Raw genomic sequence first — 14,126 nt, 5'->3', positions numbered from 1 at the left:
TATTACCAATTACCTGCCTATAAATGCACTGATCTCAGTGCTCTGGTATTGGATACATTTCCTGTTGCAACCTTTTTAATGTTTCTTTGTTCTTAGACATCTGCCTGGGCTGATCCTGCTTTATGCCTTTGCCCAAAGCCTTGATTTTCTACATTGCCTGGTGCTACATAATTCAAAGACCCCAGGTCTGGGCAGACTTTGGCTTTAGACCCCCTGTCCTCCTGATTTGCTTTGTTCTCTCTTTGCTATTATTATGCAGGTTCTATATTCAGATCAGCATTAGGTTGTCTGTATTTTGCTGAAGATTAGACCTGTTTCCCTACTGTCCTGTGGCATTTAGGACTTCAGGTTAACCAGACAGCAGTGTACTCTGTACCTTTTTTGTGTTGACAATTTACCGTTCCCAGTCTGCCTGCTTGACTCCTGCATGTTGTTGATGCAGACATATCTGTTTCTTCGTCTACCTGTGTATTGTATAACTGCTAGTACTGAGCTACCATCTGATCTCCTGTGGAACAGACTATGTGATCTGTGGGGTGACAGTAGAGCGCTGGTATAAAGGAGATACCACACACTTACAATTGAGAAGATCCTTCGTTCTCCTCAGAAATTTAAGTGAAAAAAAGGGGGGAGTTGGGTAAGTGCGCTGAAAAAGCTAAAGGTATCAGAACAAAGTATATTTTTATACCTTAATTACCGATATATATATTATAATAGTGAATGGAAATTAATTAATAAAACTTCATTTTTTAATGAAATAAACCAATTGTTAATAAAGGTGTTTCTTAAGAGTGAATTTAAACTTTGTGTAAGTGATATAGAAAAGTAACTGAAATTGTTGCTAACGAGGTGATGTGAAAATTAACTAAAATTGTTGCTAATAAAATAATGTGAAAAAAATGTGTCATAAACAGTGTTTGGAATTTATTCTGTTTGGAAATATCCTATATTTAGGATTATACAATACTTGGAGACTAGGTAGAAAATGTAGTACCAATAGCAATATTGAGAATATATATTTATTGGTCCAGACTAAAAGTTAGCAGGATTCAAAGGACCTAACAGATAACCCTTATATAGTAAATGCACACAGATGTTAGGAATCTTACAAATTTATTTTTGAAAAAATATTACATATAACAATTATATAGGGGACGTCTCCCCAATTGCACAGCCTAAAGTTGCTCTAGAGTCATAAAAATCATAAAAATCTAAAAGACTTCTATAAAACAATCTATGTGATGAACAGCAAATAATAAAAACTATATGTCATATAGGCACAGTAGTTAACTCTCGTAATAGCTTTTGGTGTGATAGATTCTTTTATCCAGACTTAGTTGTTTTTGTATCGCCTTAAATTTTATATGTGGATCATAAAAAAGTCTCTATGTAAGTTCCGTAATAGATAGTAATACCACACAGAGGTAGTCTCAAAAGTCTCTTATGTAAGTTCCGTAATAGATTGTAATATCACACAGAGTTATATTTTCTAGGGGTAATTGTATTCTCCCTTCAGATGTGGTTAAGACAAATTTAAAAGCTTACTTTCTTTAAGTCCTGGAGGAGCTTCTGGAGCTTGTGTCCGCCGGCTATTTCTCAGCCGAGTCAGTGCGCCGCATGGATCTTGGCGTCTGACGTCACCGGTAAATCTTCCGGTTGTCAAAAAAGGAAGAAGAGACTCCCAGCTTAAGTGTATATTTTATCCAAATAGGATTTGGGAAATAATTTCTTTGTGAGTCAGATGAAATTACACCCTGCACCTAGTGCCAATGCACGCAGGGATATTTAGACTCCGGTATTGATAATTCAGGACGTAATAGAATAACCCGGGTTACCTCAAATGTTCGTTAAAAGTTGATCTGAGATTCAGATGTCCTTATCTGTAGTAGGCACAGTCACTTAGATCGACGCGTTTCACTCACCAGGGAGCTTTATCAAGATCATTCTTGATAAAGCTCCCTGGTGAGTGAAACGCGTCGATCTAAGTGACTGTGCCTACTACAGATAAGGACATCTGAATCTCAGATCAACTTTTAACGAACATTTGAGGTAACCCGGGGTTATTCTATTACGTCCTGAATTATCAATACCGGAGTCTAAATATCCCTGCGTGCATTGGCACTAGGTGCAGGGTGTAATTTCATCTGACTCACAAAGAAATTATTTCCCAAATCCTATTTGGATAAAATATACACTTAAGCTGGGAGTCTCTTCTTCCTTTTTTGACAACCGGAAGATTTACCGGTGACGTCAGACGCCAAGATCCATGCGGCGCACTGACTCGGCTGAGAAATAGCCGGCGGACACAAGCTCCAGAAGCTCCTCCAGGACTTAAAGAAAGTAAGCTTTTAAATTTGTCTTAACCACATCTGAAGGGAGAATACAATTACCCCTAGAAAATATAACTCTGTGTGATATTACAATCTATTACGGAACTTACATAAGAGACTTTTGAGACTACCTCTGTGTGGTATTACTATCTATTACGGAACTTACATAGAGACTTTTTTATGATCCACATATAAAATTTAAGGCGATACAAAAACAACTAAGTCTGGATAAAAGAATCTATCACACCAAAAGCTATTACGAGAGTTAACTACTGTGCCTATATGACATATAGTTTTTATTATTTGCTGTTCATCACATAGATTGTTTTATAGAAGTCTTTTAGATTTTTATGATTTTTATGACTCTAGAGCAACTTTAGGCTGTGCAATTGGGGAGACGTCCCCTATATAATTGTTATATGTAATATTTTTTCAAAAATAAATTTGTAAGATTCCTAACATCTGTGTGCATTTACTATATAAGGGTTATCTGTTAGGTCCTTTGAATCCTGCTAACTTTTAGTCTGGACCAATAAATATATATTCTCAATATTGCTATTGGTACTACATTTTCTACCTAGTCTCCAAGTATTGTATAATCCTAAATATAGGATATTTCCAAACAGAATAAATTCCAAACACTGTTTATGACACATTTTTTTCACATTATTTTATTAGCAACAATTTTAGTTAATTTTCACATCACCTCGTTAGCAACAATTTCAGTTACTTTTCTATATCACTTACACAAAGTTTAAATTCACTCTTAAGAAACACCTTTATTAACAATTGGTTTATTTCATTAAAAAATGAAGTTTTATTAATTAATTTCCATTCACTATTATAATATATATATCGGTAATTAAGGTATAAAAATATACTTTGTTCTGATACCTTTAGCTTTTTCAGCGCACTTACCCAACTCCCTCCTGTGGAACAGCTCTGTTTATATTTCTGGTCCATCTTCTGGATTCCACTGAGTATTTCTACATTTAGCTGCAAGGTAATAATTCTCCTACAAATCCATGATTGTTTTTATGTTATACTCTGTCTGTGCCTTTACTCTATATTAGCTACACAGCTTGACACATTTTCCAGCCATCTTCTAAGCCTCAGGCTGCTTGTATGCTTTCTATAAAACAGCGACTCCAGTACTTCATTATGTGGTCACTAAACTATTGACCTACTGTCTAGTCTGACTATAGCTCATGTTCATATCACATAGATCACATACTGAGCATAACCTCACACACCATGAATCTGTTAAAAAAAAAATCTGTTTCAAGCAGTTTGGAATTGAACTAACCCATACGTTCTGATAAAAATATATTGGTCATAATAATTAAAAAAGTTAGATTAATTTATATTCCTCAAACAACTACACATCTTAAGAGAGAGACAGGGAAATAGCTTTAATTTTAAATCAGATATCAACTTATAATAACCTTTCCTCTCCTGAGGAACCTCTGTCATAGCACATAAATTAAAAACTGATGTGTTCACATAGAGAAAAATGAGATAGAGAGAAAATGTTTTGAGCCTGCTGTCCTCTGTAGAACTACTAGACAATATATTGTGGAATGGGCACCATGGTAGGTGGGTAACAAAATGCCCCCAAAAATGTTTTACCTTAGCCCCCACTATTGATCCCACCATGTATATTTTTTCACAAATGAGCAGTCATTTTACCCCTTGACTGATACTAAGATAGAAACATATCATTGCACTTCTTTGGCTGACAGTAACGCATGTAAATTTAAGTGATCTGACACCCTTGACAGTCCCTATTTTTTTCTGCTCAATAGTTGTAATGTAGGAGGCATTTTACATTTAGCTAATACTCAAAAGACTTTAAGAAAACTAGACATTAAAGTGTCCAGTATTGTAAAGCTTACAGGATAGCCTGCTAAAATACTGGACTGCCTGGTTAAATATTTGACACCAGGCAACCTTAATACAACATCTCAAGTAAAAACAGAAGAAACTGACTTCCTCCAATTGTTGCATGGCCTCATGAGATGGACGCTCTTGGTTGCACGCCATGATTGAAGGAAGCCGGTTTCGTCATTGCTAAGGTAAGTACAGAGGATTTGTGGGCGGAGGATCTCCAGTCTGGGTTTCCTAAACAAGAAGGTAAGTATTTTTTTAAAAAAAAAAACGCTGCAACGTAAAGTTTAATGAATGAAAGTACCCCTTTTTATAATAGTATTTTTAAAAACCGGGCATTCATTTATTCAACTTTACATTCACTTTTAATTAATTGTTTAATGTCCCTTTAATAGTTTTTCATTTATACTAATGCTGTAAAAAAGGAAAGTTAAAAGTGTCTTTAAATAGATAAATGGAAATGAAATCTATCTCCGCTTACATGAGGAATGTACTTCATATTGTTAAAAGATAAACTTATCACAAGTTCTATGCCACAACATTTTAGAAACTAATTCTGCACAATTTTGTTTCAGCATCGCCTGATTCTGTTGGAATAAAAGCAATTTCCTATTTTTATGGAAACTTGAATAAAACATTAACGGCCTTTGTGAAGCGATCACAGCTTTCACATTAGAGAAAAATAGCAGCACATTTAATCAAATGAAATCATTAATCTAATATAAAACACTCATGCACAGACAAGCAAAACATCATTACTGCTTGTCTGGTAGTTTCCCTAAGATGCCTGTTTTATATTTAGTATAATGTTTTTTATTATCATTGAATAATTGCATATTATCCTTATTTATAAATATATTGTAAATCAAATGTAATTTCTCAATAACACATAAAAAAATCTAATGAGCTAATAATTATATAAAAAGTCTACTTCCTTACACAGTCAATAATTAAAAATGACATTGTTTATAGAAAAAATCCCTATTTTATCTAAAAGAGAAGGTTTAAGTGTAAATTATTTAAAAAAAGAATGGTTGTTTATGTGCTAAATATCATTTACTATGGAAGCTGTCCCTATACCCCAGTGCACAATAGAGATTCTCAATCATTTTTGGTTAAAACGAAACAAATATCCAAATGAATTCACCAGCGAAATGAAAGAAAATAAAACAATACTGAAAAAAATTCATCAGTATTCATTTGTTTCCTTTATTATTATTTTTTAAGTGGTTAATACTTACCTTAGCGTGTTCTCCGTGCACTCCAGAGCACGTTAAACTAAGTATTGTAGCTACAGGTGAAATTCTCACCTGTAGCTTTGAAACATTTACAGTTGTTTTAATGAAAACTAATGTAAATGTTTAACGAAAATTCAGTATAATGCAGGTCAGCCTGAACAGCTGGAAGAATCTGGCTAAAATATCTCACTGTAAAGCTCCTCTGCTCTCTGCAAAACCTTAACGACCTTCATAAAAGTTATTGGAGCCGGTGACAGCAATGGAACACTCCTCCACCCGCAGCCTAATGTGAATTACTGGGGCTGAGGGGCAGTATGTTTATCTATCTGTCTACCTATCTAAAGTTAAAATTGCTCAGTACCACATGTCTATTATCTGCATACTCTACATACATACCTATATATTAAATTGTATAGATAGACATAATCATTATTAAGCACAACATGTCCTAGTTCAGGGTTTAGATACTTGGCATACTGATACAGTACAGTGTGTTAATTTCCAGGGTATAAATGCCAGTACACCACAGAAAATTAATGTAATAAATTGTAGGGCTTGAAAAATGTATACTTATGGGAATAGTTCAGGCTTGCAAGAGTAAACCTGCAGCCAAAAATTTAAGAAGCAGTTTCTGCTTCTTATCGTGGGTAGTAGAGATAGATCACCTCAAACTAGCATGTTCCGGGTGATTAACAGCCCCTGGTATTGTCAGGACTATTCACTGTACCTTTAAATTCTGCTTTCTCTCTCTGACTTCAGGATTGGCTGCCCCTCCTTTTTAAGCAGCTGATTTGCATTCACTCATTGCTTAGTATTCGTGTTACGTTTGCTTCACCTATTTTCCTGAGCCATTGAACTAACTCTATACTGAAGTCTACGACTCTCAAAACACCTGCTTGCAACCGAGCTATACTCCGGAGTACAGAGAGAATCTGGCCCAGTTCCCGGTCAGCTGTTAACCACCTCAGAGATTCCTCCCTTCACAAGTATAACCAAACTACCACATCTGTGTTATCTACTATAAGCCTGCAGCAAATCAGTTATTATTGATACCGGGTTTTAATTCCTCTTGCTGTTGAACTGTCAGAAAGTTCTAAGTCTCTCTGCAGCTGATACGCCGGGAGTGGATTCCCCGGTATCCGCTACTACATCACTACCGGTTGCAGTTTCAACGGACTCAAACCCGACTAACAGGAGACACAGAGTTGGCGTCCCATAGAGGTCCCGGTCACAAGACAATTGACACAGGTACATCTTTGCCACTCGGCAGCTTGAAACAAAGTGACTGTTACCTTGTTACAATTACCACTTAGCTAAAAAGTCTTATCTGCCGAATTGAGGTAAAACGGACTGTGTGGTTTTCTTGATCTTGCACTCTGACTACATAGGTCAGGTTTACATTACATTCAAGCATATCAACTCTCAGCACATTAAATACAATATTACAGAAACTACCTCCTAAACTGATTTCAGTATATTTAAAGAGATATTCAAGAAGAGAGTCATGTGGAATAAATAAGCTTCATATTATATTTGTATACAACTAAGATACAAATATCTTTTCCCCCTGGGATAATCATTTACTTAAAATACTTCACTGAATCTAGAGGAATCCATTTGCTGGTATTGGGTTCTCTAGTAAACAGTGAGACAAATGATCAATTTATGTAAATCTAAGTCTGCAGTTGTGTTCCACATATCTGATACATACAGCAGCCTGACAGGTATAATGCAATTAGTTGCCCAAAAGTAGGGGGAAAGATTGAACAAGAGAGCTCTATTCCTTTCTTAAATTTTGCTAAGTGGCAATTACAGGTGGACAAGTTCTCTTCTTGAGAACTTGTCAGCCTGCAGCTTGATACATTTTCCTGTTAGACATGCTAATATTTATAATTATTATTATTATTATTATTATCATTATTGGTTATTTGTAGAGCGCCAACAAATTCCGCAGTGCTATAAACAAAAGCGGAGTACAACAAAACAATCATAGGGATCAAATGGGTAGAGGGCCCTGCCAAGAGTTGCACTGTTGTAGTCAGCTCTTAAGAAGGCAATCTACAAAGAGCTGGACTCTTAGGCTTACATGCTAAGGGGGTTCAGGGGATAGCAATGGAGGAGAGGAACTGGTATAAAGTAAGGTTAGCGTAGGTTGTATGCATCCCTGAACAGTAGAGTCTTTAGGGAGTGCTTGAAGCTTTCAAAACTAGGTGAGAGTCTTGTGGAGCGAGGCAGAGAGTTCCACAAGATAGGAGCCAGTCTGGAGAAGTCCTGTAAATGGGAGTGTGATGAGGTAACAAGAGAGGAGGAGAGTAGGAGGTCATGAGCAGAGTGAAGGGGACGGGAGGGAGAGTATCTGGAGACAAGGTCTGAGATATAGGGAGAGCAGTGCAGTTGAGGGCTTTTTTTGTCAGAGTGAGAATTTTGTGTTTGATTCTAGAGGCAAGAGGAAGCCAGTGAAGGGATTGGCAGAGAGGTGCAGCAGATGAAGAGTGACGTGTAAGGAAGATGAGTTTGGCAGAGGCATTTATTATGGATTGTAAAGGAGCTAGGCGGCAGGTGGGGAGACCAGAGGGGACAGAGTTGCAGTAATATTTGTCTAGGTATAATGATGAAGATGAAAAGAGGTCATCCAGTCTCCAGGTTTGTATGTTTTATATATAGTCATAGTCACCACTGTTTGATGAATTTTGCAGAGCCACCACTGATTTGCTATGTTGTGCAGGGACACCACTTTTGTATGTTATATCATGCAGAGATGAACCATTATAGCAATTATAATAAATTAGATTATTAGTGAAGACTTTGGTGATAATGGAAGTTTATTTTCTCTATTATTATAGATACAATAGCTATCTATAGCTACTTAACACATTACTAGAACATTTTGTTAAGAAGCAGTAACGATGGGGTATTTTATGTCTTAAGGGGGGTTCAAAATGTGTTGTTGCCTGTTTAGCCAAAAATCCTAACACCGGCCTTGCTGGTAATAGTGAGCAAAACATTTAGATTTCAGCATTATTCCATGCATTATTTTTCATTTTTAACCTAATGTGCACTGTAAAAGCAATACAAAGTTTTTTTTTCCCAGTGCAAATTGTAATCATGGTACAAGCAAAGAAAGACATCTAACATGCAACTTGTATTTATATACCTTCTCCCTAGTTTCATTGGTGAGGAATTTGGTGCATTCTGTGTAGTTTGCCCAAGTGCGATTGTTCCCCGGGACCAGCTCCCAGCTACCGTTCATGTCACACCGTCGATGCGCATGACCTGCAAGAGAAACAATATGCATTCTGAGATCCTATTGGCTCAGATATTTACTTAACATAATCTAAGTAATAGACACAGAACAATAACATAATCCCCAAAATCTCAGATTCTAAAATCAAGACAACGCTATAAGAGGTAGATCTTCAAGGCCGGACTGGAAATAAAAAGCACCCCAGGAAAATTTGGAGACCAGCCCTATTTTCTGTTGACCCAGTATAATGTGCATACCTCATTTTTCTCAAAGGGGATTACTAGAATACTCCTTCCCCCAATATTTTGTTTCAGAATGTTTTATTAGTTTGTATTTTTTTCCCCTGATTGTTGTTATATGCACTCTAAAGCCCAATTACATCCATTAGTAACCCCTTTAGATTCTAGCTTTCTAGCCCTAGTTTCTGCAGCCCACCAGTAAATCTCATGGTATCCTGGCACGCCAAGCAAGCCAGCCTTGTAGATCTTAAAATCAGAGAGAGGGGGGTTAAGGAGTTTAAAGTATAAAAGTGACTTGGGTACATCTTATTGTAGAATCAAAGTAGATTGGGTTGACAAAACTATAGTTTGTGATACATATAGCGTAATAGAAAATGTTAACGGGGCAGATTTTTGTAGATGAGTGCTAAAAGGGAATTATTGTACTTAGCAACAAACTGATTCTAGTGTCTTGCATTAATTATTTATATAGGCATCTTTCAGTAGAAGCAATTATTGATTCTGGTGCTGTTTAATGCTTTATGAATTTTTTGCTGTCTTACACTGATTTTTCTGTCTAGCGAATAATCATCATTTTGTCCAAGAGATCTGAGGATTTTTTTAAATTGAATCTGAACCAGTTATCAAACTAGTATCTTCTTCTTCTTTTTTGTTGTACTAGACATTCATTTTCTCTGAATTGATAATATATAATTAAATAAATAAATAGTACATAGATAAGATGGATTAATGTTTTCTGGGTTTTATATGGATCCTTGTCTCTCACATGGTTTCTTCTACATTTTTATGAGCTCTGGAGGTAAACATGAGATCCTTCCTGATGCAGTTATAGGGGGATATTTATCAAAGCGTCAACTATGTTGCATTCACGGGTGTCAATACGCTCACCTAACATTGCCAAACATTGCGGCCGTGGATCTGAAACACGCACACTAAGTACGGGGCGATGAGCATCGGACTATTGTTAGCTAACAGTCATCGATGACGCGATTATTTGTGTTTTTCACAACTTTATTTATACCAACTAAACTGCTACAAAGTACACTAACACCCATAAACTACCTAATAATCCTTAAAGTGCCGCCATCCTGTATCGCCGCCACTATAATAAACCTATTAACCCCTAATCTGCTGCTCCCAACATCGGCGCCACTAATATAAATATAAACCCCTATTCCGCCACTTCCCGACATATGCGCCAATAAATAAACTTATTAACCCCTAAACCTCTGGCCTCCCACATCCCCACCACTAACTAAACCTATTAACCCCTAAACCATCAGCCTCCCACATCGCCAAAAACTAAATTAAGCTATTAACCCCTAAACCTAACAACCCCTTAACTTTAAATTAAAATGACAAGATCCCTATCTTAATATAAATTAAAACTTACCTGTAGAATTAAAATAAACTCATTTTAAACTATAAATTAACCTACCCTAACTATTATACTAAAATTAAATGAAACTACAAATTAAATAAACTAAATTACATATTAAAAAACCTAACACTACCAAAATGATTTAAATATACAATTAAACATTATTACAAAGCACTAAATTACCAAAAAAACAAACACTAAGTTACAAAAAATAACAACACTAAATTACAAAAAATAACAAACGAAATTATACAAAATAAAAAAAATTACACCTAATCTAATAGCTCTATCAAAATAAAAAAAAACCCTAAAAATAAAAAACCCTAGCCTACAATAAACTACCAATGGCCCTTAAAAGGGCCTTTGTGGGGCATTGCCCCAAATATATCAGCTTTCACCTGTAAAAAAAAAATACAAACACCCCCCAACAGTAAAACCCAACACCCAACCAACCCCCCCAAATAAAAACCCTAATGCTAAAAAAAACTAAGCTACCTATTGCCCTGAAAAGGGCATTTGGATGGGCATTGCCCTTAAAAGGGCATTAACCTCTTTTACAAGCCCAAACCCTAATCTAAAATAAAAACCCACACAAAAAATTTAAGAAAATCCTAACACTAACCCCCGAAGATCCACTTACAGTTCTGAAGTCTCGACGTCCAGACGGTGAAGTCTTCATCCAATCGGTGATGTCTTCATCCATCCAGGCAGCAGAAGTCTTCATCCATTCAGGCGGGAAAAGTCTTCATCCAAGTGGCATCTTCTATTTTCATCCCTGTGGCCTGGAGCGGGTCGACGGCGTAAACTGAAGCTTCAATGCATGGGACACGATTCAAGATGGCGTCCCTTGCATTCCTTTTTAACTGATTTAAGTGTTAAATTCAAATCAGCCAATAGGAAGCGAGCTTCTGAAATTCTATTAGCTGTTCAAATCAGCCAATAGGATGAGAGCTTCTGAAATTCTATTAGCTGTTCAAATCAGCCAATAGGATGAGAGCTACTGAAATTCTATTGGCTGATTTGAACATCCAATAGAATTTCAGTAGCTCTCATTCTATTGGCTGATTTGAACAGCCAATAGGATTTCAGAAGCTCTCATCCTATTGGCTGATTTGAACAGCCAATAGGATTTCAGAAGCTCACCTCCTATTGGCTGTTTTGAATTTAACACTCCAATAGGAATAGCCAATAGGAATGCAAGGGACACAATCTTGAATCGCGTCCCTTGCATTGAAGCTTCAGTTTACGGCAGCGACCGTCAGAAGAGGAGCTCTGCGTTGGATGGCTTCAGGATGGACCTGCTCCACGCCGCAGGGATGACAATAGAAGATGCCGCTTGGATGAAGACTTCTTCCGCCTGGATGGATGAAGACATTGCCGCCTGGATGAAGACTTCTGCTTCCTGGATGGATGAAGACATCGCCACCGGGATGAAGAATTCTCTGCCTGGATGTTGGGACTTCAGAACTGTAAGTGGATCTTCGGGGGTTAGTGTTAGGATTTTCTTACATTTTTTGGGTAGGTTTTTATTTTAGATTATGGTTTGGGCTTGTAAAAGAGCTAAATGCCCTTTTAAGGGCAATGCCAATCCAAATGCCCTTTTTAGAGCAATGGGTATCTTAGGTTTTTGTTAGAGTTAGGGTTTTATTTGGGGGGGTTGGTTGGGTGGTGGGTTTTTACTGTTGGGGGGTGTTTGTATTTTTTTTTTTACAGGTAAAAGAGCTGATATCTTTGGGGCGATGCACCACAAAAGGCCATTTTAAGGGCCATTGGTAGTTTATTGTAGGCTAGGGTTTTTTTTTTATTTTGGGGGGAGGCTTTTTTATTTTGATAGGGCTATTAGATGTCATTTTTTTGATAATTTCGTTTGTTATTTTTCGTAATTTAGTGTTTGTTATTTTTTGTAACCTAGTGTTTTGTTTTGTTTTTTTGTAATTTAGTACTATGTAATATTTGTATATTTAAATCATTTTAGTAGTGTTAGGTTTTTTAATATGTAATTTAGTTTATTTAATTGGCAGTTTAATTTAATTTTAGTATAATAGTTAGGGTAGGTTAATTTATAGTTTAAAATGAGTTTATTTTAATTCTACAGGTAAATTTTAATTTATAATAAGATAGGGATCTTGTCATTTTAATTTAAAGTTAAGGGGTTGTTAGATTTAGGGGTAAATAGCTTAATTTAGTTTTTGGCGATGTGGGGGGCTGGCGGTTTAGGGGTTAATAGGTTTAGTTAGTGGTGGTGATGTGGGAAGCCAGAGGTTTAGGGGTTAATAAGTTTATTTAGTGGCGGCGGTGTCGAGGAGCGGCGGGATAGGGGTTAATACATTTTATTTGTGTCGCCTATGTCGGGGGCGGCAGATTAGGGGTGTTAAGACTCAGGGTTTATGTTAGGGTGTTAGGTGTAAACGTAATTTTTTTTTTAACCATAGAAATCAATGGGGTATATTTCATTCTCTTGCAGCATCGAACATAAGCTTTTGTTGCTTTCAGACTCCCATTGATTTCTATGGCATCCGTGGGCCTCAAGGGTGGCAGTTTGAAAACAAGGGTGGCAGTTTGAAAACAAGGGTGGCAGTTTGAAAACATGGGTGGCAGTTTGAAAACCAGGTATGCTGTGTCGGAATAGCCGCAAGCGTACCTGTTAAATGTTTGATAAATTGGAAAAAGTGTCAAATAGAGTCGAATGTGTATTCGAAACATCAGTAATGATGTAAGCATCGATCTCCGTCAGATTGAGATCGCGGGATCGTATGTTACGTCACAAATGTCAACATTTGCCGATCTTGACGCTTTGATAACTAGGTCGGATCAATCTCGCAACAATTACGATGCGGAATTCCAGCGTATTTTTGGTTGACGCTTTCATAAATAGGCCCCATAGCCTTTCAGCTCTAATGAGCGATGCTCTTCTATTTGTAGTGTGTTAGTGCTTTATTGTATATTTACCGATCTCTTGGCCTTTGTGATTTGTTACCTTGTTCATGGACTTGTTAACCTCTTACTGCTTTTTACAAAGATGGGGTTAGAGGGAAGTTTTGTTTTCTGGTCTTGAAAAATACCTGAATGGTGGTATAGAGCAAGCCTGGGGACCTCTAATTAGACTTTTAGATTAGCAGACATAAATTAATTAAGCTTGAAAACATTTGGCTTTGTGATAGGGTCAAATAGGACCATGGTAGCCAGGCAGCATTTAAAAAGGTGAATTATCAGCAGCATATGCTCTTGTGTGATGACTACGGTTGGGTATAGACTGCAGTAAGCATCATTTCTTTCTTGGTCCTAGGCTGTACAATGTCTTGATCTGGACCTACATTAGCCATTGACAATATGTGCTATAAAATTACATTTAAAATTGTTTCAATAATTTATCATAAATTTATAGCAATGAAATTGTTATATTCATTACAATGTTATTGTAAAAGTTAAGAAACCAGAACTGTTTAACCAAAAACCTTTATTTATAACTTGTATTGTTGTTAAACCAAAATGTGAAGTGGAAGTGATAGAAAAATAAAACTAATTAAAAATAAATATTTATTGAGCCCAGCACTATAAACAAACTGTATATATTTCAAATTAAACAATTATGCCACGTGAACAAACCCAACCAAGCCCAAAGCATGTTGTGGTATCTGCAGCTTTTATAGGGGCAACCCTATTCATGAAGAATTTTTTGATACGCTTTTAACTTGTTTAAAAGGACATGAAAGTAAATATTAAACTTTCATAATTTGGATAGAGTATACAATAAAATAAAAAACAATTGTTCTCTTGGTAATAATTGTTAAAGAGCATACCTAGATA

General features: G+C 36.4%; 1 protein-coding gene across 1 annotated transcript in view; it reads right to left on the bottom strand.

The window, feature by feature from the left end:
- PTH1R (parathyroid hormone 1 receptor) overlaps positions 1 to 14,126 on the bottom strand; it is a 760,867-nt gene that overhangs the window by 206,995 nt on the left and 539,746 nt on the right. Inside the window, exon 4 of the mRNA XM_053713727.1 lies at positions 8,610 to 8,728. Coding sequence (XP_053569702.1) covers positions 8,610 to 8,728 — 119 coding nt within the window. The remainder of the gene's footprint in view (positions 1 to 8,609; positions 8,729 to 14,126) is intronic.

The sequence above is a fragment of the Bombina bombina genome, chromosome 5, assembly GCF_027579735.1.
Source record: "Bombina bombina isolate aBomBom1 chromosome 5, aBomBom1.pri, whole genome shotgun sequence".
NCBI lineage: Eukaryota > Metazoa > Chordata > Amphibia > Anura > Bombinatoridae > Bombina > Bombina bombina.
The sequence above is the reverse complement of the archived record's forward strand: the minus strand, read 5'-3'. Positions and strand labels throughout refer to the sequence as shown.